At 46.5% G+C, this 21,960-nt stretch overlaps 1 protein-coding gene across 1 annotated transcript in view; it reads left to right on the plus strand.

The window, feature by feature from the left end:
* Col4a1 (collagen type IV alpha 1 chain) overlaps positions 1–21,960 on the plus strand; it is a 115,094-nt gene that overhangs the window by 55,566 nt on the left and 37,568 nt on the right. The window contains exons 3-21 of the mRNA XM_021169414.3: positions 9,968–10,057; positions 10,156–10,200; positions 11,137–11,181; positions 11,275–11,337; positions 11,786–11,839; positions 11,966–11,992; positions 12,456–12,539; positions 12,622–12,684; positions 14,180–14,215; positions 14,781–14,822; positions 15,745–15,831; positions 16,956–16,982; positions 17,146–17,196; positions 17,844–17,888; positions 17,971–18,024; positions 19,138–19,179; positions 20,492–20,576; positions 20,913–20,948; positions 21,752–21,916. Of these exons, the coding sequence (XP_021025073.1) occupies positions 9,968–10,057; positions 10,156–10,200; positions 11,137–11,181; positions 11,275–11,337; positions 11,786–11,839; positions 11,966–11,992; positions 12,456–12,539; positions 12,622–12,684; positions 14,180–14,215; positions 14,781–14,822; positions 15,745–15,831; positions 16,956–16,982; positions 17,146–17,196; positions 17,844–17,888; positions 17,971–18,024; positions 19,138–19,179; positions 20,492–20,576; positions 20,913–20,948; positions 21,752–21,916 (1,141 nt within the window). The remainder of the gene's footprint in view (positions 1–9,967; positions 10,058–10,155; positions 10,201–11,136; positions 11,182–11,274; positions 11,338–11,785; positions 11,840–11,965; positions 11,993–12,455; positions 12,540–12,621; positions 12,685–14,179; positions 14,216–14,780; positions 14,823–15,744; positions 15,832–16,955; positions 16,983–17,145; positions 17,197–17,843; positions 17,889–17,970; positions 18,025–19,137; positions 19,180–20,491; positions 20,577–20,912; positions 20,949–21,751; positions 21,917–21,960) is intronic.

Genomic DNA, 21,960 nt, shown 5'->3' on the forward strand with positions numbered 1-21,960 from the left:
GAGGAAAACCGTTCAGACTCTGAGGCCTTTCCTCATGGACTGTATTCTACAGTGTCTGGTCATCTTCCTCTGCACTTACATTTAAATCAAGATTTTTTTTTTTTTGACCCCAAGCAAAATAATACAGAAGTTCAGCTCCTTGTTTTGTTTCTTTGTTTGGGTGGTTGTACTTTGAAGGAGCTGTGATGTTTAGTGAAAACAGGCTAAAATCCCTGTATGTACTGGCTAGAGTCTATTAGACAGTGGCTTCCCACGGTCACGAGGTTGGTCTCTGTGAATTCCCAAGCTCGGCCAAGGGGACCCTGTGTTAATGGACAGGGTCTCATTTTTCTTTTGCCATTTGGAGAAGCCCTTTATGTGGCTAGTGGGGTTTGAAACTACGCTGGCTCCCAGGGGGAGATGGGCCCAGGGCTGATACTTGCCTGGTGGCTTGGTGAGGAAGGGGGGTTAAGGATGGGCACCAACCGTGTGTGCCACCAGATACATGTGGGCTGCAACCCGAGTCCCGAGACCTCGTTAGAGGATGCATTGGTGTGTGGTGGCCCGGCACACAGGAAGTAACCGATTCTTGATCAGAGTTGACCCTCGGACCATGCTGCCTGTTTACTCACTGGGAAACGGACTTTTGGAGAATCCAAACAGTTGGTATCGGAGCCAAGACCAGGCTCTTCTGACTCCTGTTGAAGTTCATTCTCCATTAGAGCAAGAAATGAGAGAAAACTAAGTCAGACTTCCCAGGCCTACTCACCGGACCACAGACCTGTCCTTGTCAGCCAGGCTTGAAAAGCTAGGCTCTTAATCTGCATCTTTTGCTTTATTTATTTTCTCATTTTTTTTCTAGTAAACATTTTATATGTCCTAATTTAGTTTTGAGGGTACCTTGGAAAGTCCCTCATATTTAACTTTGAAGACTGTCTTATGTGCTTATATTATTAGTTATAGGTTTTACACTCAGGATCTTCTCTTACCTTCCCCTCCCACCTCAGCCCCTCCCCGCCCCCTTTTTGAGACTGTTTCCTGTATCCTTGAACTCCGGATTCTCTTCCCCAGATTCTGAGTGCTAGGGTTACGGGGTGCGTGGACCAAGCCTGGCTTGTCTGAGTACTTCATTTGTATTGTTCATATTTTTGTTACCACAGACAAAAAAAAAAAAATAGTCCATGGCCAGACTGTGGCATTTCCTGACATTTATCTGTCCTGGTTTTGTTTAAGGTCCCGTCACACCCACGTACACTCTCAAGTTAACAGCATCTTCACCCTCCAAGGGTTGCTTAGGAACAGAGGGTACTTTCCAAACTTTCCACTAATGGAGAGAAGAGGTCTTTAAGCTGTTGATTCAGAGATAATGAAGACAATAAGAAAACTTATCTTTATGGGCAAATGATTTATTTTTTTCTTTCTGAGCTCAAAAAAGAGCCAATCCCTGTGAAATCTTATTATCCATTATCTATGTTCTGAACTCTCAGCCCCTCCCCAAACTCCCCATCAAGACAGAGCATAGAATTTTGATCTTTTTCTTGGAACTTGGAAAAAGAGGCATTGCCAGCACGGTGTGACATCATGGCAGATCTTTGCAGCCCTCGAGACCATCATCACGTGTTACCCAGGTCAGGAGCACGTCCTGCATTCCTCTCAAGTCTACCTCATCCTTCAAGGACAGCCTTCATTTAAAAAAAAAAAAAGGATCCTAGTGGAATTAGTAACAAAAGACACCAACAGGTCAAGTCACAGAGATGGGATTCCTTAGTGTCCCCTGGACTGAGGGCTAAAGGGACACTAACCTGAGTGTCGGAATGGTGGCAGGCCAGTACCTTGCAGCACCACTTCACTGTCTACACCGTGGGTGCTTCCTTGCTGTGTGGCTTGGTGTCCCCAGAGTGACTTCCTGTGTGGTGTGAACTTGGTGTAGCACCTGATGCTATTACCTGCCCACACAGAAGGCCCAGCAGGGAGCTGTGTGCCGCTAGGTGAAGAGCTTGGGATGGCGTCTACAAATCAGGACAAGCAAAGCAAGTAGAACACAACTGCTACTTATTTGGCGGTGCTTAACCCTGATTTATTGTTAACCCTGGGTCTTGTTTAGTTCTGTGCATATAAGTCCCCTAACTTCTGTGGGCCCCAGTTACCTGATTCAGCCCTGGCTTGCTGCTATGCCCCAGGGCCACAGCTAGGAAAGTTCCCATCCTGTCATTGAGCACCTTGTAGGTCTATTGCTTTCCTGTTTTACAAGAATATTCATTTATTTGGTCAATTATTAATTCATTTTTTTGCCAACAGTTCATATCCTAGGTTGGCTCATTGTGTAACTCTGGCTGGCCTTGTACTTATAGCATTTCTCTTGCCTTGGGTGCTCGCTGTGAACCTCTATGCCTGGCTTGTATGTTTAAGTCTGTAGGGGAGGAGCAGGTAGAGGTCGTACTAATGGCTCTAAGCTTCAGGAGTGCTCACGTTGATAAGCTGTTAGCATTGTGGTTCATGTCACCACCTCTCTGGAAGCTACTGAAGATTGCTTGGATGATCCCCACTACCACCACCACCACCACCCCCCCCCCCCCCACCACCACACTTTACAGTTGGCAAGTGCCAGGAGAGTGGATGAGATTACCTTAAGGCATAGGTTTTCTATAGCCCAGGGAAGGGAGCCAAAGGCAAACCTTTGAGTATCATTTGCTGGCAGTGTGGTGAGCCCCCACAGTGGACTCAACAGCTCACTCTTGTCCTCTTTGTGCCTGTTTGCAGGATTTAATTTCTTTCTGGGCCATATGCAATTCAAACTGGAACATGCCCACGATGCAAGCAGCAGGCAGAAGGGGAGGAAAGAGTGGGGACTGGGAGAAGTGGCTGTCGTCATTCAGCACAACCAATATTCACTAATACAACCAGAAGAATTCGCAGTTCATATTGTTTCTACAGTCAGGTCTTGGTCACCTCATAGCCCCAATATTTAGGCTATCCATTTCATACTTAATTTCATAAATTTTCCATTCCAATTAAAGCTTTTTTTTCTAGACAATTCTATCTCTTAGACCTCTGTTAAGCTTATTTCTCTCTGTTGTGCCTACTTGAATGGGCACGCACACATACGGCATGCATATACACCGAGGTGAGCTGGGATCCCATGTAGCCAAGGTTGACCTTGGACTCCTCATCCTCCTGCCTCTGCCTTTTGAGTACAGGGATTTCAGGGCTTGCCATCACACCTGTTTGATACACTCTTGCTACAGTAACAGCCCAGAGGATCTGCCTAACACATGTAGACCAAGCTCTCCCCCTGGTGGCCAGACTAAGAGCTGCAGAGGACCAGCTGCCCATGAGAGACCACAGGTTCCCGAAATCTCCTGGGTCTACAATTCTTCTCCAGGGAGCAGACATCTGGCTGGGGTCCTCTTGTGTGTCCAAGGAGTGGATAGCACTTTCCTGAAGGTAGAGCTTCCTGAAGCTACCTAGGTCAGAGGGCCAAGAGGGAATGGGAAGAAAGAAGCCAAGGCTGAGCAAAGAGATGTGAGATGGCCAGGTAGGAAAGTGCCCAAGACTCTCGGTGAGCATAGAGACAGGAGGCCAGCATAGGTCTTACTTTCTAATATAAAACCCTGCATGCTCCAGAGAGTGACTTAGAACAGAAACTCTGAAAGATACCACCGAGAACTGTCCTCCAACTAGTGTGAGATGTCTGCCTCTCCTCCTCGGAGGAGGACTTGGAGATCGTTTTCTTTTCCTGCCAGTGACTTGCCAGCGCTCCATTCTGCTGCTTCCCCTCCATCAGTGAAGTCACATTTGCTGTTGGATAGGCTTCATGGGAAAGTCTCGGGTCGGCTGCGATAAGAGGTTATTTACCGCACTTAGTTATTCTTGTATTGAGTGAGTGTTAGCTCTTCAGAAAGTATTTTGCATTTTTTTCTCAAATGATGAGGAGGAAAATTGGGTTTTTATATCCTAGAAAATTTCTGCAATTTTTTTGTAGCTGTTCCGTCATCACGACTATTTACTATGTCTCCTCTCTACCTTTTGCTGCTCTGAGCCCCACAGTTAACTTTGTAGCAATGTGTGAGGTGTGAGCTGGCACTTAACTGCAGTTCAGTGGAACCTTCTCCCGTGCTACATTCAATTCATGGTGGGAAACAGAACTGAAGAGCTACCCTGACTCAAGAGGCCCTTCCCTTGTCTCACTGTGTGGGTCCTGCCCCCTGTCCCTGCATCAGTACAGTGTCAAGCAGAAGGCATGCAGGGAGCTCCCAGAGGGGCCCTGACACAGGAGCTTTTCCGTGACCTGGTGACACAGATTGCAGCCTGCCCACAACTTTCCCAGCACTATCACATTCCGGATATGGTCCTGTGGATGTCTCTCTGGCTAGGCTCAAGGGATTGAACTTGTGGAATTTTGGCTAAGTGCCATGGTTCCCCCATTGACTATGGTCCCCTGTAGATCATGGTCCCCCGCATTGACCATGACCCAGCATCCCAAATCGCTTCCCAGTAAGCACATGCCCTGGTTGCTATGGACCAAAACTCATGTCTTTTATCTCTCAGTTATGTTCAGTCTTGCTTGGGAAGTGACATCTCAGGGAACCAGATGACAGCAGGACACAGCTGGTTCAGGATCACGTCCAGGACAGAGATTTTTCTGTTGCTATTTAGCTTGGGACAGAGGCATCAGCCAGGTGCTAATGGGGCCTCAAGGGCTTGTGCCAGGGACCTGGGTTGTATTCTGCCCAGGATTTTCCGTTCCTTGGGTGGGGTGTGTTGTGCTGTTGTTTATCTCAGAATCCTGTCTCTAGTGTTGATGTGTGCCAAACACTAGCTGAATAACTTCTTCGAAGAAGGTGTAGAGGGTGCATCCCAAGCTTTAATTTGTGTTGGCCATTGGATTCCTTCTATTTTCCGTGAAAACACACACGGAGATCCTCTTACCCAGGTTTTGTTTCAGGTGTGAGCAAACATTGCATGTGCTGTGGTTCCCTTGAAGATCCATGATTCTATTGGTTAAGATGTAAACAAAACAAAACAAAACAAAACAAAACGAACAGTGAAAGCTTCACTGAGACAAGGGTTCCATGCTGACCCTCAAAACAGCCACACCTCATCTATTTAAATTTTTTTTTGTTTGTTTTGTTTTGTTTTTCGAGATTGGGTTTCTCTGTATAGCCCTGACTGTCCTGGAACTCACTCTGTAGACCAGTCTGGCCTCGAACTCAGAAATCCACCTGCCTCTGCCTCCCAAGTGCTGGGATTAAAGGCGTGCGCCACCACGCCTGGCTCTATTTAAAATTTTATGCTAAATTTTAGCATAATATAATACATGCTAAAATTTAAAAGGATATACTTTCAATTCTATTTTGTATAGAAGTATGTTTTGCCTGCATGCATGTATGTACACTAACATCCACAGAAGCCAGAACAGAGCATCTAATCTCCTCAAACTCAAGTTACAGCTGGTTGTGAGCTGCCACGAACCAAACCTGTATCTCTGCAAGAGCAGCCATTTGCTCTTAACCACTGAACCATATCTACAGCTCCCTAGATAAATACTGTAGAGACAGAATTTTAATTCATCATTCAGAATAAACTCACTACATAGCCCAGGCTACCCTCAAACTGGCATCCATCCTCCTGCTTCAGCTTCCTAAGTGCTAGGATTAGAGTCACCACCCCTGGCCATCATGATTGCTTTTGATAATAGGAGTTTTTGATGATAACTTATTTTAGGTACATTTTATGTTCCCTTTAGTTTTTGTACTTGGTAATTGTTCCTTGAATTTAGAAATTCCCTACTATTTCAACCTCACATGTTCTAGTTGCTTCCTATTTGACTTTCTGGCTGAGACTCGAGGGAGCTGAATCTTAAGCTCTTTTTGCAGTGTTGGAAGAGGCAGGGACATGATTGGGTATTACAAAGGGACCCTTTCTTTCCACATTTTACGGGATCTTTATGTGCTTGCTGTAGATAATATGGTAAGCAAACATTTTAAGTTCCTCCAGCATGAAACTCTATTTCAAGCCTAATTTGGAATGGCTCCCTTCATCTTCATAAACAATGGCATTTTGTTCCTCTCTTCAAGTTCCAAGTTTTACTGGGGAACATAGCCGTAATGGTGTTCCTTGTTGTATAGTCTTTTTTTTATATATAGATACAGATTGAATTTTAGAGGTGCATTTATAGTTAAAATGACTTTAGGGGCTAGAGAAGATGAGCTTTTTAATTATTATTATTATTATTGATGCATAATATTGGCACATACTTTTTAGGCAAAGTGGGATAATTTGACATCTGCATTTGGTGTGATAGTCAGGTCAGATCAGGATGGCCAACGTCTCTGTCTCTTCAGTCATCTACCTTTTCAGTGCTGAAAACCTACAGACTCCTCTCTCTATGACTGACATAATTAATTTGTTATAAAAATGAAGCCACAAAGTGTGGTTGCATGAAATTTTTTTGGGTAATATTTTACAAGCTTCTCTTTCTGGCTCTCCATCCCTTCCTCTGTTGCTGGGATCAGAATGCAGGGATCCACAAGCTAGGGAAATGGTCTGTTACTGAGCTGAACCTCAGATCCTTGCCTTCAGCGTTGCTGGCTCACTGTTGTGGTGAAAAGCCATGGTTGTGGTGGTCAGTTGTGACCACCCTGTCCTTGGTGCTTGTAGCACACTGTGGGAACTGGGTGACAAGGTGGTCTTCCGCCCCCACTCTACGCTTGGCCTTGAGCTTAAGGGTGGTCACAGCTGGAATGGTGCCCACTGCAGCTGCAGCATCTGGTGTGGAAACTCCTGGCTCTGACATGTCCGGCTCGCTGCTCTTCTCTCTTCCCTGGCAGAAAACTGTGAGAAGCAGGATGGAGCCACTTGGTTCCAGCGCAGTGTGCGCCATGTGCTAGCTTGTTGTATAGTTGTGTGAGCGCTTGTCCCTTCTCTCTATTCTGCTCCTGTTCTCATGGTAATATTAGAGAGGGCACTGGGTATCCAATTATGAACGTGCAGTCTTTATTAGAAAAAAAATGAGAACATTAAAAAATGAGGACTAGCAAAAGGCTTGTGAAAGGAGGCTTCACTTCCCTCAGTTAGGGATTTGCAATCAGTTCCCTTAATTGCAAAACTCTTGGGAGATGTGGTTGCTTAAGCCCTCCACTGACATTTGGGGAAGAATGTGCTCTTGTGGTAAAGGCTGGTCTGGGAATTCAGATTTCTTCCTTTCTGTTCCCAGGAGTGTGAGGGGTCACCAGTGACATGTGACCAGTCAGCTCAGGATGGGTGTTGAACTTTCTGGACAACATGAACATAAGAGGGTCCGATTCACTGGCTGACATCATGCTGTGGATTCGTTTAATATGCTACTGGGAACCAGCTTGCTCTAGTGACCCAGATAAAGAAGGGACCTGGGGTGGGCTGACTTCATTTCTAATTCTGGTTCAGAGCTGAGTCAGTGGAAATCTGGTAGGAATCAGGTCATCTGGCTCCCTTCCCTGCCGAGTTCATTCCATGATTAAAATGGGAAATAAAAAAACCTTATCTCTGCTGGTCTTCTGAGATACAGCCAATATCAATTAAGGACTAAAAATACCCCGCAGACACACTAGAAAGTTCTCTGCCAACGTTCCATTTTCGAGTCCTTCCCAGCTCAGGTTGGGTTATTTGAGAATTTGCAATTCAATTCTTATTTTATTTTATTTTAATTATTTTGGGGGCCATCTGTTCAGAGTTCGGTCATAGTCTCTTTTGAGTTGTCTTTTTCTACATCTGAAAACCCTTCGAGACAGCACTTTTGCTGCTAGCAGTTCGCACAGCTCCTCGGTTCCACCACCATGACAGGCTAAGAGTGAATGTATGCTTCACTGTGCCTTTGGACAAGTCTTGGCAGGGATTTCCTTCCTCGGCGCTCACTGGGCGTCTGGGAGGAGGATCCCATATCCATATGTGTGTGCTTGAATCTGCTCCTTCCAGTTGGTTTCATTGCTGCTGGCCCAAGGTGGAGGAATTTACTATGTCCCCTCTCCTTTTGTCTTTATAAAGACCCAGAGGCGAGACCCTGAAGCAGCTGAACAGTTTGGAGGGAAGCGGGTCTTTGAACTTGCTCCCTTGTCTCCTTTGATCACGTGATGGTGGAGACCTTTGTGAAGTGCTACTTGACGGGGTGGGGAGTGGCAAATAGGGTCCTAACCAGGTCATTTTCCTTTGACTTTGCACTAATGAAGCTTAGAGAAAACCCTTGAGTCTTAAGCAACCCTGCCGGCCCACTCTAGAGTCTCTCATGCTTTGGCATCAGCTTTAGCAGGTTACCTACATAGTAAAGATAAAATGTGTTTATGGGTTGATTTTTGTATTGGTAATCTAAATATGCCAGTCTCTAAAACATCCCTCTATCGGACCCTTAGCTCCCTTTTGCTGCTACAGGGTACACAATCTCTCTAGGTTCAAAGGTTGGTGTCTCCTTCCTGTGTGTTCCCACCTTACCGGTTTTTTTCCTTCCTGTGACACCCAGCCCCTGCTTCCCAGTCTTTCTCCAGCCCTCAATGCATAGTAGTCTGACTCCTTTTGTCTCTGCCCATATTTATTTTGCATTCATCTTTGGAAGGTCAGCCTAAGGTCCAGAGCAGCACATTTTTTCTCTGTCTCTCAACTTTCTCTGTTCTTTGTTCTTTCCCAGTGTATTACAGCCCTTGTCAAACATTTACACCACGAATGATTCTTAGTTTAAAAATCATGTTTCTTATTTCCTTTCTGATCTGGGGCAGAGGCCACCAGTAAACTTTCATCTTTTCGTTGGAAAAAAAAATTACTGTTGAAAAGGAGACCGATCTAAGCCCACCGTCATGCTATTGATCATTTGTGTGCTGAGATCAGAGCTGTGTCTCTGCTTATCAGTACCTGCAAGGGTCTAAAAAGAGAGACACGGATGGGCTGCTCAGAATGTCATCTGTTGGGAGCAAAAAGGTACCAGTGGCTGGGTGAGATTATAGCCAACTCAATGAATAAAACTCAAGTATTTTTTTTTATTTTATAGACTTTACATATTATACAGCTCCTAGTATATACAAGCCATTCTGTCAGGTGATAAATATTAGAAATCTAACATGGAACATCTGGAGAAGGCTTCATCCTTTATTCTCATACACTCATTGTATACTCTTACGGTGCTGGTGCTGGGAAGGACTTAGAAAGGTTTATGCTTTAGTCCATTTCCTTTGGCAGAACAGCCAATAGAATGAGCAGATGGGTGGGTGGGTGGGTAGGTAGATGGATGGATGAATGGATAAATGAGTGCATGCATGGGATGGTGGTTGGCATGTTGGATGTATGTGTAGATGGATGAGTAGATGGGTATGTGGGTAGATGGATATAGAAGGGAGATAGGTGGGTGGATGTGTGGACAGGTGGGTTTGTGGACAGGTGGGTGGATGTATGACAGGTGGGTGAGTGGGTGGGTATATAGACAAGTAGGTAAGTAGATGTGTGGATAGGTGGGTGGTGGATATGTGGACTGATGTATGGGTGGGTGGGTACATGGATAGATGGATAGATGGGTGGATGGATGGATTGGTAGGTAGGTGAGAAAAGATTTGTTCATAAAATTGGCTCCTATGATTGGGAGGCTGAGGAGTTGTACCACATGACTCCTGAAAGCTGGTGACTTAACAAATTTAAGGCTGGAGGCCTGAGAACCTGGGGCTGCTGGCAAAATCTGTGTGTCTGAAGACTGGAGATCTGAACTTGTGGTGTAAGGATCAAGAATTGCCCTCTGCTTTGTTATGGTTCACACCTCTGCTGTCTGATGCTCCGGCCTATGACACTCAAAGGCAGGTCTCCCTCAGTCTGCCCACTAATGGAGATGCTGTTCTTAGCATAGCACCTTGCAGGCACAGCCAGGAGTCATGCTTCACCAGAGTTCTGGACTCTATGTGGTCAAGTTAACACCTCAAATTGTCCATCTCAGCTGATCCTTTTTCTTACTCTGTCTGACCTGTGTGTTGCCCCACAGGGAGAAAGAGGCTTGCCAGGGTTACAAGGTGTCATTGGATTTCCTGGGATGCAAGGACCTGAGGGGCCACATGGACCACCAGGACAAAAGGTAAGCTTGACTGGAATGGGGGGAGGGTGAATGGCAGATGGCGCCCGTCTTGTGACAGTGACCTGAGCCCTCCTCATGGCATTTCTGTTCTGCTGTAGGGTGATGCTGGAGAACCTGGACTTCCTGGCACAAAAGGGACGAGGGTAAGTAGAGAGTTTGGTGACCCTGACAGAGGACCGAGGCGTCATGAGTGGGGTGCAGCCTCCACCTCAGGACTGCCTTTCTATGGTTCCTCTATGCCTTCCCTCCTGCCTCTCTGCAGTGTCGTGGGCCATCACCCCTCTTTCCCGTGGGCTGGTGCTGCATGCAAGCAGAACTCTTGCTGTATGAGTTTGCTTGCTCCCGTTTACTTCTTGAAGGGTCCCTTAGAGACATTTAAATTTGGGAGAGGGGGTAGCTAATCCAAGTCACTAGAGGAAGAGAGAGCATCATTGACAGGGAGGAGACATTGTTAGAGCCAAGCTCTCTTTACTCTCTCTGCTTCATCCTTTCCAGAAAGCCCCAAGATGATGCTCTCTGAGTTTCATCAAGTACAGAAGCAGTGTCATGAAGTGTTGGGCCATGGTTACGTAGCAGGTGGGGCACTGGTGTCAGCGGAGACTCCCTGGCATTCCACAAGGGCTCACGGGGCAGAAAGAGAAATGTGATCATCACTCTCTGGATATAGTTGACCATACCTGACTGTTTAGGAATTGGAAGGAAGAGTCTCTTACCACAAATACATTTGGGTGTATTCTACAAACACTTCTTCATAAGTGTTAATAATTTTAATGTGAACGGAACATTAATTTTTAACTCAGATCCCACAAGAGATTTAATGGGGGCAATGGTATTTCGGGGCATTCACAGCTTTAATTTTGGAAGCAAGAAACAGTGAGCTTTTGACAACAACAATAACAACAACAACAACAACAACAACAAACAAACAAATTTAAGCCTGAATCTTAAGCTGAGTCTCAGTGCTTCTTTCCCAGAATGCTCTCTGCTCAGCGCTCATGTTCTAAGCTTGAACTGGGAGGATGAAGAGAGACATGAGGTTTCCTGTAGCTGGCTGAAAGGCTTTTGTTCTGTCTTTGCAGGGACCCCCTGGAGCAGCTGGCTACCCTGGGAATCCCGGACTTCCTGTATGTATACAAAATGCACGCATCAATTTCATGAAATGTCTTACCACCTGGTGAGTTCCTATCTCGCTGACTTCTTCATTTGCTTGGTTGCAGGGCATTCCTGGCCAAGATGGCCCTCCAGGTCCCCCAGGTATCCCAGGATGCAACGGTACAAAGGTAAACTTAGACCCTCCCCTCCCTTGGGCATGTGCTTCTAACGTCACACATGACCAGTCACTGGGAAGTTCTTTATCTGGAAGCTTGCTTTCTTTGACGGGGGTAGGGGTGGGTAGGGGAAGAGGCGGATGCAGTTTTTCACATTAAATGTGCGGGAAAGATAATAGTTCCTTTCTACTAGTATACTTTAGCCTAAAATTGTTCTTTTAAAGATTTTCTTTTTAACCTGGGACTAATTACTGTATCCAAATAGAATCTGCTGCTCTGAGTCCTTTCTGTGAACCTTGGTGGGGAGTGTGGTGCTCCCTCTGTGAAGTGGCACTCAGGGTCTCACTTGTGACAGACCATGCTTGCTGCCACCACTGCAGTCTCTCTGACGGGTGGGACAGTGATGTCTGCTGTGAAGTGTTGGGGTGCATTTGTGTGTGACATTTCCCATCTTTCCCAGGGAGAGAGAGGGCCGCTCGGTCCTCCTGGCTTGCCTGGATTCAGCGGGAATCCTGTGAGTACAAGATTATTTAAATCGTATTTTCTCTGGCTATCCTCCCACTCATCGTTTGGGGACTCATACTTTACTACTGCTAATATTTTCGGAGAAGCAAAACTTACAGCTAAATTTTTCTTCTAGGGACCACCAGGGTTACCAGGAATGAAGGTATGTTTAATTTAATTTTGTTTTAATCCTCTGGGTTCCTCATAAGAAATCAATTGAAAAAAAAAAAAAAAAAAAAAAAAAACGAAACAAATGTCCTAAACTCTGTCCCATTTAAATCACACGGCTTAGGGTTCAGAGCCTTGTGTGTGTATCTCTCACCATGCCATGAGCCATGTGAGGAATTGAGAATGTGACTCTGGCATAGAACACTGGGGTGAGCTCTGGGCCAGTGGAAGAAATAAGAAAAACTAAAAACCAACCAACCAACTAAACAAACAAAACCCAAACTAGATGGTGCTTGAGGGGCAACATCCAAAGTTATCCTGTGTCCCTCTCCCATCCCCCAACTTTCCATTCTAAGTCCCAGCCTGGGGCCAGTCCCATTCCAGTATTGAGTGGGTTCCCATTTTTTCTACATGTCTATCAATATTTTGCATCTTTCTCTCCTTTTTGTGCCCCCTAGGGAGATCCTGGTGAAATTCTCGGCCACGTTCCTGGAACACTGCTGAAAGGGGAGAGAGGATTTCCTGGTATCCCCGGGATGCCGGTAAGCCATGTGGCTTCTGTCTTTGAGTCACTCCCTGGTGGCCTGCAGTATGGTAATCCTTTCTCTTCTCATCCAATCGCAGGGCTCACCAGGGTTGCCAGGACTGCAGGGACCTGTGGGTCCTCCGGGATTTACTGGACCACCGGTGAGTTTTGAGGATAGCCCCATGGAGAGATGTGGAACACATTGAAGCCGACCGAGACTCTCCCCCTTGTGGCTGACACCTCCAGCCCCCAACTCCCAGAGCTGTGGGGAAAAAGGATGCTTTATACGGTGCACCCTCCAGACATCCTGGGACAGATCACCTGTCTGTGTGCCAGGGCTACTAGATACCCATGTGTCAAGCCACTGAGGAAGTGGGACTGAAGGTCACCAGCAGGGGCTCTGCCCTTTGTGCAGAGGAGAGGTGCTGTAGAGGCAGAGGTGCATCAGGATTAGGTCAGGTCAGCTAGGAGCCAGGCACAGGCCTGGGAAGACTCTGAGAGGGATTGAGCACCTGGAGGTGGTGCTCGGGAAGAAGCCCCACCCTTGGCCTCTGTAAGGCTGACATTCTTTGCAGAAGGAGAGAGACTTCTCCGCACTCCCTCATTTTGACAACACTGAAAAGTTAGCATTAAAAGACTTATCTACTAAGAATCAAGAGTGCAAGGAATGGGCAGAGGTGACGGAGTTCGTGGCCTGCACACAGCCTGCCTGAGCATCCTCTCAGAGAGCCTCGGGCTTATACCTTCAATTCAATCATTTTGTTTTCTTTTTTATATTGTTTTTCTCTGCATGTGTAAACAGGATCCACTTGCCTTCCTATGGATCAGTGAGCTTGTTTTTATATTCCAGAATGGCTGGCTTTTCTTTTTTGAAAAAGTGATTATGGGATTCTAAATTTTTCTTGCAAATGTGGGGTTATCTTTTTTGTTTGTTTGTTTGTTTGGTGTCAGCACAATCTATTCTCTAGAAAAGTCACCTTTTTCCCCCTGAGGTCCGAAGTGGACTTGTGTCAAAAATGGACAGTGCTGTTCTCATGTGGGCAACTCCAGTTTGGAGCCTAGGCTGGTGCCCCCAGGCTACTGGTACCCAAGGACAGGCTGCAGCCTTTGAGGGACTTCTGCCTTCCTCATAATTATCCTGACTCATAACGGGCTATTCTCAAAGCTTGAAAGGTGTGTGTCACACACATCATCCTGCCAACAACAGAGTGCAGAGGACTGTGTGTGTGTCAGACTTTGCTAGGACACAATTCTGAAAGGATACAGTTCACAAGGAGGAAAGATTCATCTTGGCTCACAGTTTCAGGGGGTTGATCGCATGACCCAGGTTCTGTGGTTTCTGAGCCTGTGAGAAGGTAGAACACCGTGGTGGGGAGCATGAGGTATAGTTGAGACATACAGAGAACTGGCGGGGGTGGGGGAACAAAATGCCTCCTTCAACAACCCTAGTGACTCATCCTCCAAACCCTCCCCCTTCCCTACTGCAAGAACTCACCAATGGTTAGGCACCCTGGTGATGCCGTCACCTCTCCATAGTGCCCACAGAAGACCGTGTGTGTGTGTGTGTGTGTGTGTGTGTGTGTGTGTAGGGATGATCTTCCAGATCACAGCTGGCTGGTTTTGAATACTATTTAATTAAAATGCTCTCTCTTACAGGGTCCTCCAGGCCCTCCTGGACCTCCTGGAGAAAAGGTAAAGATATTTTTTTCGTTGATTGCTCTCAGTCTTATTATAGGACTGTGGTGAGATTCCATAATACCTTCTGAGCCTCATCCTTACCCAGATATGATACTATCTGTTAGTACTAAGTATCTATGTACTGTCTCTCTCTATTGATTGCCATCTGTCAGTCATTTTTCTATTGTCTACCAACCACCTACTGTCATTCTCATTGCTATCATGGTGATGGTGATGTCACCACCACCACCATCACCACCACCACCACCATCATCATCTTTGAGACCCTCCACTCTCATCTACTCATGCCTTAGTTATTACTTTGGATTCCTTGATCATTCCCTGTGTACTTTTCTGAACCCAGAGTTTAAAACCCTTACATTAGGAATTCTTTATTATAATATTTTCAAACAAAAAACATCTTTGAACAGTCATTGCATCCAGCAGGGCTTTTCTGGCAAAAGCCCATGATGCAGGATGAAACTGTTGCTTGACGGCAAACCTCTTGCCTCCTCTGAGCGGGGCTTTAGGATGAGGCCAAGGTGAGCCTGAATAACAAAGTGTGATTTGTAACCAACAGGGGCAGATGGGCTCCAGCTTCCAAGGACCAAAAGGTGACAAGGTGAGTGAGAAGCCAACGTGCTTCCTCTGCCTGCAGCTGAACCGCTAGGATTAGAGTTTATTCCACAAAAAGTGAGGCTAATCGTGTGCTCCAGTGACATGAGGCCATCAGTTCCCTTATCTGCACACAGAGCTCAAGCAACGCATCCAGCAGATTGCAAATTTGTTTCAAAAGAGTGAAATTTAGATTGGCCTCCTAGTTGCCCTCTGTTAAACCCAACCATGGTGGCAGTCATTTCGAGGAAGTATGATGTAGGGTGCGATTGGTTCTTTCTTGGGGACCAGAAAGCACCAAGGATGTGTGCCTTGGCAGAGGCAGATGTAGGGTGGTGAAGACTGGACAAACATCTTTTGCTTGGCAAGAAGGCTAGTAGCATCCCTGGGTAAGATAAGACAAAGGGGCATTGTCACAACTGCTGCCTGCTTAGGGGTGTGCAAGTTGGTGTGAGCAGCTGCTACCAGATATGGTGGGGCTGGACAGAGCCTGGGCTCTGCTTTTTACTCTTTGGCACTCACACATGTTTGGCTGCCTTTCCCTTTAATTCCAAATGTGCCCAGCTGTTAGGCTGTTTGAGTAAGAGAAGCCTGGTGATTCTCTGATTTTTTTTTTTTTTTTTTTTTTGGCTCGCCTAAAATATCCCCTTTCCTGCCAAAGCTCCTATCAGCTGGTGCGTGTTCTCATTAGCACAGTGGTGTAGCTGTGTGCAGGTGCATGCACAGGTGGGTCCTGCAGCTGTGCAGGCTTCTAAGCCTGGGAAGCCCACTTCTCTGGTTGTAGACATCCCCTGGCCCATTTGTCTGCAGAAGCCAAGGCTTTTGCTGTGGGACAATCATGTCCTATCATTTAACTTCCGGCTGTCCTATCCTACCTCGGTTTTGTTCTATTTTTCACACCTAACTAACCTCCACATTTTACATGACAGGGAGAGCAAGGGGTCAGTGGTCCCCCGGGAGTTCCTGGACAGGCACAAGTTAAGGAAAAAGGAGACTTTGCCCCAACAGGAGAAAAGGTAAGTCGGGGCTCTCTTTGGTGGATGTCTGCTTTCTAAGTTTGGACAAAATCAGAGGGACAAAGAGAAGCTGGACTGAAACTCGGATTCTCTAGCCATAATCACTCTTGCCTTGGGAAGTGGGTTTATAGATGTCCTTTGAGAGCAGTAATGGCTGCTCTAGGTTGGCTTGGGATGTGACTATTCCGTCCTGATTCACCTAAGAAAGGGCTTCTTAAATTAGCCTGGCACTCAGTAGAAGCTGTATGGGTAAGAGGGGTCCAGCTTATGGGTCAAAGGAGGCCATGGCCCATTCTTTCACTAAGGCCGTCTTAGACTGTAGCCCAAACCATACTGGGAAGGGACTATTGGAGTTATGGTTGCATCTGTTGTAATATGAGTGACAAAAGTGTCTTTTTTTTTTTTTTTTTTTGCAATTATGTGCATTGATGTGTGTCTACATAAGTTTGCGCATGTGTGTACAGGTGATAAAAGAGGCCATAAGCATTGCCCCTCCCAGAGCTAGAGTTATGGTAGCTGTGAGCAGCCCAGTGTGGTGCTAGAACTAAACTCAGGTCTTTTGTAAGAGCACTATGTGCTCTTAATGGCTGAGACATCTTTGCAGCCTGGATTAAAGTAAAAGATGTTCAAGAAACATCTGAAAAACTAATCCAGGCATGTAAGTGTACCCTTGTAATCTTGACACGCCATGCTGAGTGCTGAAGCAGGAGGATTGCCACAAGTTCTGGGTTACATACCAGAGTTTCAGAAACAAGATTCCATCTCAGAAAAGGAAAGGAGAGGAGAGGAGAGGAGAGAAAAGAAAAGAAAGAAAGGAAAGAGAAAGAAAACCAAAAGCAACAAAGGGTGTTGTGGCCATTAGGTGGGCAATGTAGCCATTAGGTGGGTGATGTAGCCATTGGGTGGATGATGTAGCCATTAGGTGGGTGATGTAGCCATTAGGTGGGTGATGTAGCCATTGGGTGGGTGATGTAGCCATTAGGTGGGTGATGTAGCCATTCGGTGGGTGATGTAGCCATTAGGTGGGTGATGTAGCCATTGGATGGTTGATGTAGCCATTGGGTGGATGATGTAGCCATTAGATGGTACTGATGTGTCTCTCTCCAACCCCTCAATTCTTTTAGGGTCAGAAAGGTGAACCCGGATTCCCGGTAAGCACTCGGGTCCTCTTTACCTTTATTATTTTTATGTGAAGGATGACATGTTATTGTACTGTTATTTCCTACCAAAGCCAGCATGTCCTGACACACGCTGGCTTTATGCTGTATTTGCATATATCAATGAGTCTAACTCCTTCTCCTCTTGTCTTTTAAGGGAGCACCAGGGTATGGAGAGAAAGGTGAACCTGGCAAGCAAGGGCCTCGGGTAAGTGCTTCCTAGAGCTATCCTCTTCTCACTGTGAAACATTCCCCTCTGATCCCCACACTCACAGAAATGAACGGAAGGATGGATGCATCTGTAGCATTTTCTAATTTCTTCCTTGGACTCCACTGAGCCTGCTAGGGAGGAACTCTTGGAAAAGCAATCCCTTGTGCTGTCTCCTAGGACATTTATTTTCTTGTGTGGTCAGAGCGGGTGTTTAGCTGTTTTTGTTGCTCTGTCTGACACCAGACTTGAACCCCTACCTCCTCCCATGTCAGGCTTGTTTGTGGCTGGGACCCCAATAGGCTCACGTGCTTCTCCCTGTCTGGACAGCAGCAGTGGGATATCTGCCTCGCTGCCAGTTGTTGGGAATATCTGGTGATTCCCCAAAGTCCAGAGTAGAAAGACGAGGCCTTACCTATCAGCCTCGGTGCTCACTGCCAATGACAAAATAATCCCTTGGTACCTAAGACATTGACTTCTGTAGCCCTGTGGACTCTGTTCTTCAGAAACTGGGCCATCTTCCTCCCCAGTGACCTAGCAACTCTAGTGGCCTTCTTCTCTGCCTTTCTTGTTCTTCACACCAGGGAGAGACAGACACAAACAGAGCTGTGGTGTGAAACACTCATGTCTGCCTCTTTATTGTACAGGGAAAACCTGGGAAAGACGGTGAAAAAGGAGAAAAGGGGAGCCCGGTAAGTCTCTTCCGCTGCGGTTTCTGAGTGGACAAGGGCCGCTGTCCCCTCCGTGACCATCCTGTATCTTCCTTGCTTTTAGGGCTTTCCTGGCGATTCCGGGTACCCAGGTCTCCCAGGCCGGCAGGGCCCGCAGGTGCGTGGTGATGTTTTGAGTTTTTACCTTTAATGGGTTGTTCATCTTAGGGGCTTGCTCATCTATTTTCTAGACTAAATAACTCTGAACCCAAGGGGATAATATTTCTCCTCTGTGTGGACTCAACAGTTTGTTGACTTTTCCACAGTCATTGATGAGTTATTTGAAAGAAGACAATCACATGACACTCGGTCAAGCATCTGTCGTATTTTTTGTACAGATTAATTTGTCACCGATTATAAATTAAGAGAAAATGCAGAAATGTAAGAAAGGAAAGAATGGCCAAATTTTCTGCCTCCTGCTGTTCCTCTCTGTAAATGCACGCATGTGGCTTTGACAAAACAGGAGTGAAGGACACATCTTGCCTTATTGTTTTTCTTCATTGATTGATTGGTTGGCTGTGTGTAGGCACACACGTGCCGCATGTGGAGGTCTGAGGCCAGCTGGTGAGAGTCCCTTCTCTCCTTCCATCATGTGGGTCTCCCAGGGCGAATTCAGGACCTGGGGCTTGGTGTGAAGCACTTTTACCCATGGAACCACATCCTGCTTTTTAAGATTAATAATGATTTGTAAATAAAACAAGGAGAATCTGATCTGTGCAGACATCCATAAATTAGTTGTATGGAGACATTTTTAACATCCACGCTTTCTGCTGACTGGGCTCTAGATCATTTTAAGGTTGTTTGAAGCTAACACTGGAGTTCATATTGAGGGTTTTGGTGTAAATCCAGACATAAAAATCCCAGGGAGATGCCTTAAGGAGTCAGAGCTAGAAACTCTGCTTCCTAGCAGTTTAGAGAAGAGCACTCTGCTTCTACAAGGCTCTCTAACATCCCTCGAGAAGGCCAACAGGGCAAACGATTGTCTCTTCAGACTTCTGTTTAGGCTGTGTAGACATTTTTATTTCCATGCTACTTTCATGGGATACAGATGAACTGGGTCTCTATTTTTTTTATGATGATCACAGAGTAACAAAGCCAGTCCCAGAGGGAGAGGTTGGGGGAATATAATGACTGGGGGATTGTGTAGAACCAATTTCTATTTTACCAGAAAATTTCTGGCTAGTTTTCTGCATGGTCATCTACAACAAATAACTGTTCACATCCCTTGCAGGGAGAGAAGGGTGAAGCTGGACTTCCAGGTCCCCCCGGAACTGTAAGTAATGAACATGGTTGAGATGGGCCCGGGTTCCAGGGGACACTCTGCAGCTGCCCCTTGGGTGGTGCTCTCGTCAAGTGGGTGCCTGCCATATGAAGCAAGTCACAACTTGCTCTGATTTTAACAATCAGACCTTTAGTGTTTTTACATATCCTCAAACTTCTGGAAACAAAAATCTTTGCACACGGATAACTCAGCAACCTATTTTGAAACCTGGATTTTATTTTATTTTTTAATTGTCCATCAGGGGAAATTTAGTAAGAGGAGCATATCAGCCATAGCCTGTCTGACTGTTCTAGCAGAACGACATTTCTTGTTCAAGTAGCATTCACGCCTTGTTCATGAGCACTTGGACCTGCTATTGTCTCAGTTCTTCTGTTCCAAATTGGTTTTGGAACAGCGGGCACTCCTCTCCTGTTTGCTCTGGGTGACATGGGTGTGGGTATGTGCCACTCACTGTGTGGGTGATAGCTTGGGGGGGGTGCAGAGTGATTGTTTTAGAGGCTATGCCTTGATGTGCCCAGCATACCTGAAACTCTCCTCTCTTCCATGTCTCACCCCAGGGCAGGCGGATTCTCATCTCCTCTCAGTCCCACCGGTTACACTCTTAGTTAGTTTTAATTTTATTATTTTTTAAATTGACAAATAAAATTTACATATACTTGGAATGTACAGTGATTTTCTACATATGTCCATGTCGTAGAATGGCCTAATCAAAGCTACTTAATGGCATTTAAAACAGCAGCATCCCCTCATTATTGCTACAGAGGATATCCTAAAGAAAGCGTGTTGGGGCTTGGCTGTGCGGTTTTCCTTACACTGTGGTCATTCGGGATCACGGTGAGCCAGGTTTCTGTCTGTGAGGTTGGCAGTACCTCCTTCCTGGTCTTTGTCCCAGTGATTTTTCAGGAAGTGCCCTTTTGGCTTTTAGAGAAAGAAGACACATAAAATATCCTCCAATAAAAGGAGTGTGTGTTCTTGCCCTGCACATCGGCAGGGCATTCCTCTGTTACCCTGTAAAGCAAGCCAGGCACCCTCTGGCTTGGATGCATCTGCACATTGTAGATTACTAGGCTTTAATTGACTGAGTGAGACCATTGCTGCTGCTAGGGAAATCATATAAATGAGGCCGAACTGCCTGGCAGTTCTACACTGAATGGTTCTTAGTACTTGGCATTCATTCTGTGGCTCTCCAGGCCTTCTCCTGATCCCTACACACCTTTGTAGCCATATTCCTTGAGGCAATGCAACATACATGATGTGTACTATCAGCTACTCCCGTACCAGCCTAACCTGTGCTTTAATGCAGGTGATAGGCACCAGGCCTTTGGGAGAGAAAGGAGATCGAGGCTACCCAGGAGCACCAGGGTTGAGAGGAGAGCCTGGCCCTAAAGGTAGGCTGCAGCTTGCTTGTTTTCCTCCGCCTTGGCTCCCTCTCCTTCCCTTTGTTCCTCCCATCTTTCCTTCTTTCTTTTTGGAAGCCTGAATGGCAGTCAAGTTGTTCTTTCTAGCTCCCAACCTCACTGTTGTAAGGTGCCCAGGAGCCCCTATCCTCTCTAGCTTCCTGAGGATGGTGACTCTGCAGGGAAATTGTGGGCTCCACTTCTGTCTCCCCAACCTGGACTGTGGGTGCCTTCAAATAGCTCTGGGAAGACTGTGGCAGAAACAGAAAGTGTCCAAACATGAGTGACCTCACCTCACTTTGTCCAATTCTCTCCTCCCCTTTCAAGGTTTCCCTGGAACACCAGGCCAACCAGGCCCTCCAGGTGAGAGTCCTTATTTCTTGTAGAATGTTGCATGGTCTGTGTGGTTTCTAGTCCCATGTGTTTGTCACACACACACACTGGGTGTGTTCATAAGACAGGCTGTAGGTTTCTACCTGTCTTTCTAGTTAATCAGAACTCAGTGTACCCTGATGTGTGCCCGCTGTATACTTTATAGGTACAAGTTAGCATGCCATTTTCCCATGTGTAGGCAAATGTGCAGACAGTGGATCCTTGTTTCCCAGGGGACACTGACTTGCCCACTGGGCTGGTCCTCTGGGTGTGCATCTTGCCCTTGCACAAGTCTTGGCTCTGCCAGAGTTCTTCCAGCTGTTGAGCTGTGGCTCTCGCCAAGATAGGTGGATGGCATGACATCCCTTTGTCTTCCTCCACCAGTCTGATTTATACTTGCTCTGAGACTTTTAGAGTCCTCCTGTCTTTCCTGGGATCCCCATATGGCTGTTTCTTCCCAAGACAGCAGACCTGGTTGTGTGTGGTTCCTCAAGCTGCACTGCTTGGGGTCCTCACCATCAACCTTCTGGGCTATATCACGTCACCTCAGTGACTCCTTAGCACCTTAGCATACAGAGTGATGGAAGTGGACTCTGCATTTTCAGACCTATCACTTTGTCTTGGAGCCTTGCTAGGCTGGAAGCCTCCGGACTTGCTGGTCAGCTTGTGCCGATCTAGAGCTCGCCCTCACGGAGGATCCTAGCAGTTTACCCTGGATAGAGTGTAGATTTCCTGCACAGCTGTTCCACTCACTGCCTTCGGGATATTGACATGAGCTCCTATGCTGGTTGCAGGCTTCCCTACTCCAGGCCAGGCTGGTGCTCCAGGCTTCCCCGGTGAAAGGGGAGAAAAAGGTGACCAGGGATTTCCAGGCGTGTCATTACCAGGACCAAGTGGAAGAGATGGAGCCCCAGGGCCTCCCGGCCCTCCTGGCCCCCCTGGGCAGCCAGGCCACACAAGTAAGTGCCATGAATTTCTAGTCAGATGCCAGGAGCCCAGGGCA

This window comes from Mus caroli, unplaced genomic scaffold, assembly GCF_978045245.1.
Source record: "Mus caroli unplaced genomic scaffold, Mus_caroli_1 scaffold_10, whole genome shotgun sequence".
NCBI classification, from domain to species: Eukaryota; Metazoa; Chordata; class Mammalia; order Rodentia; family Muridae; genus Mus; species Mus caroli.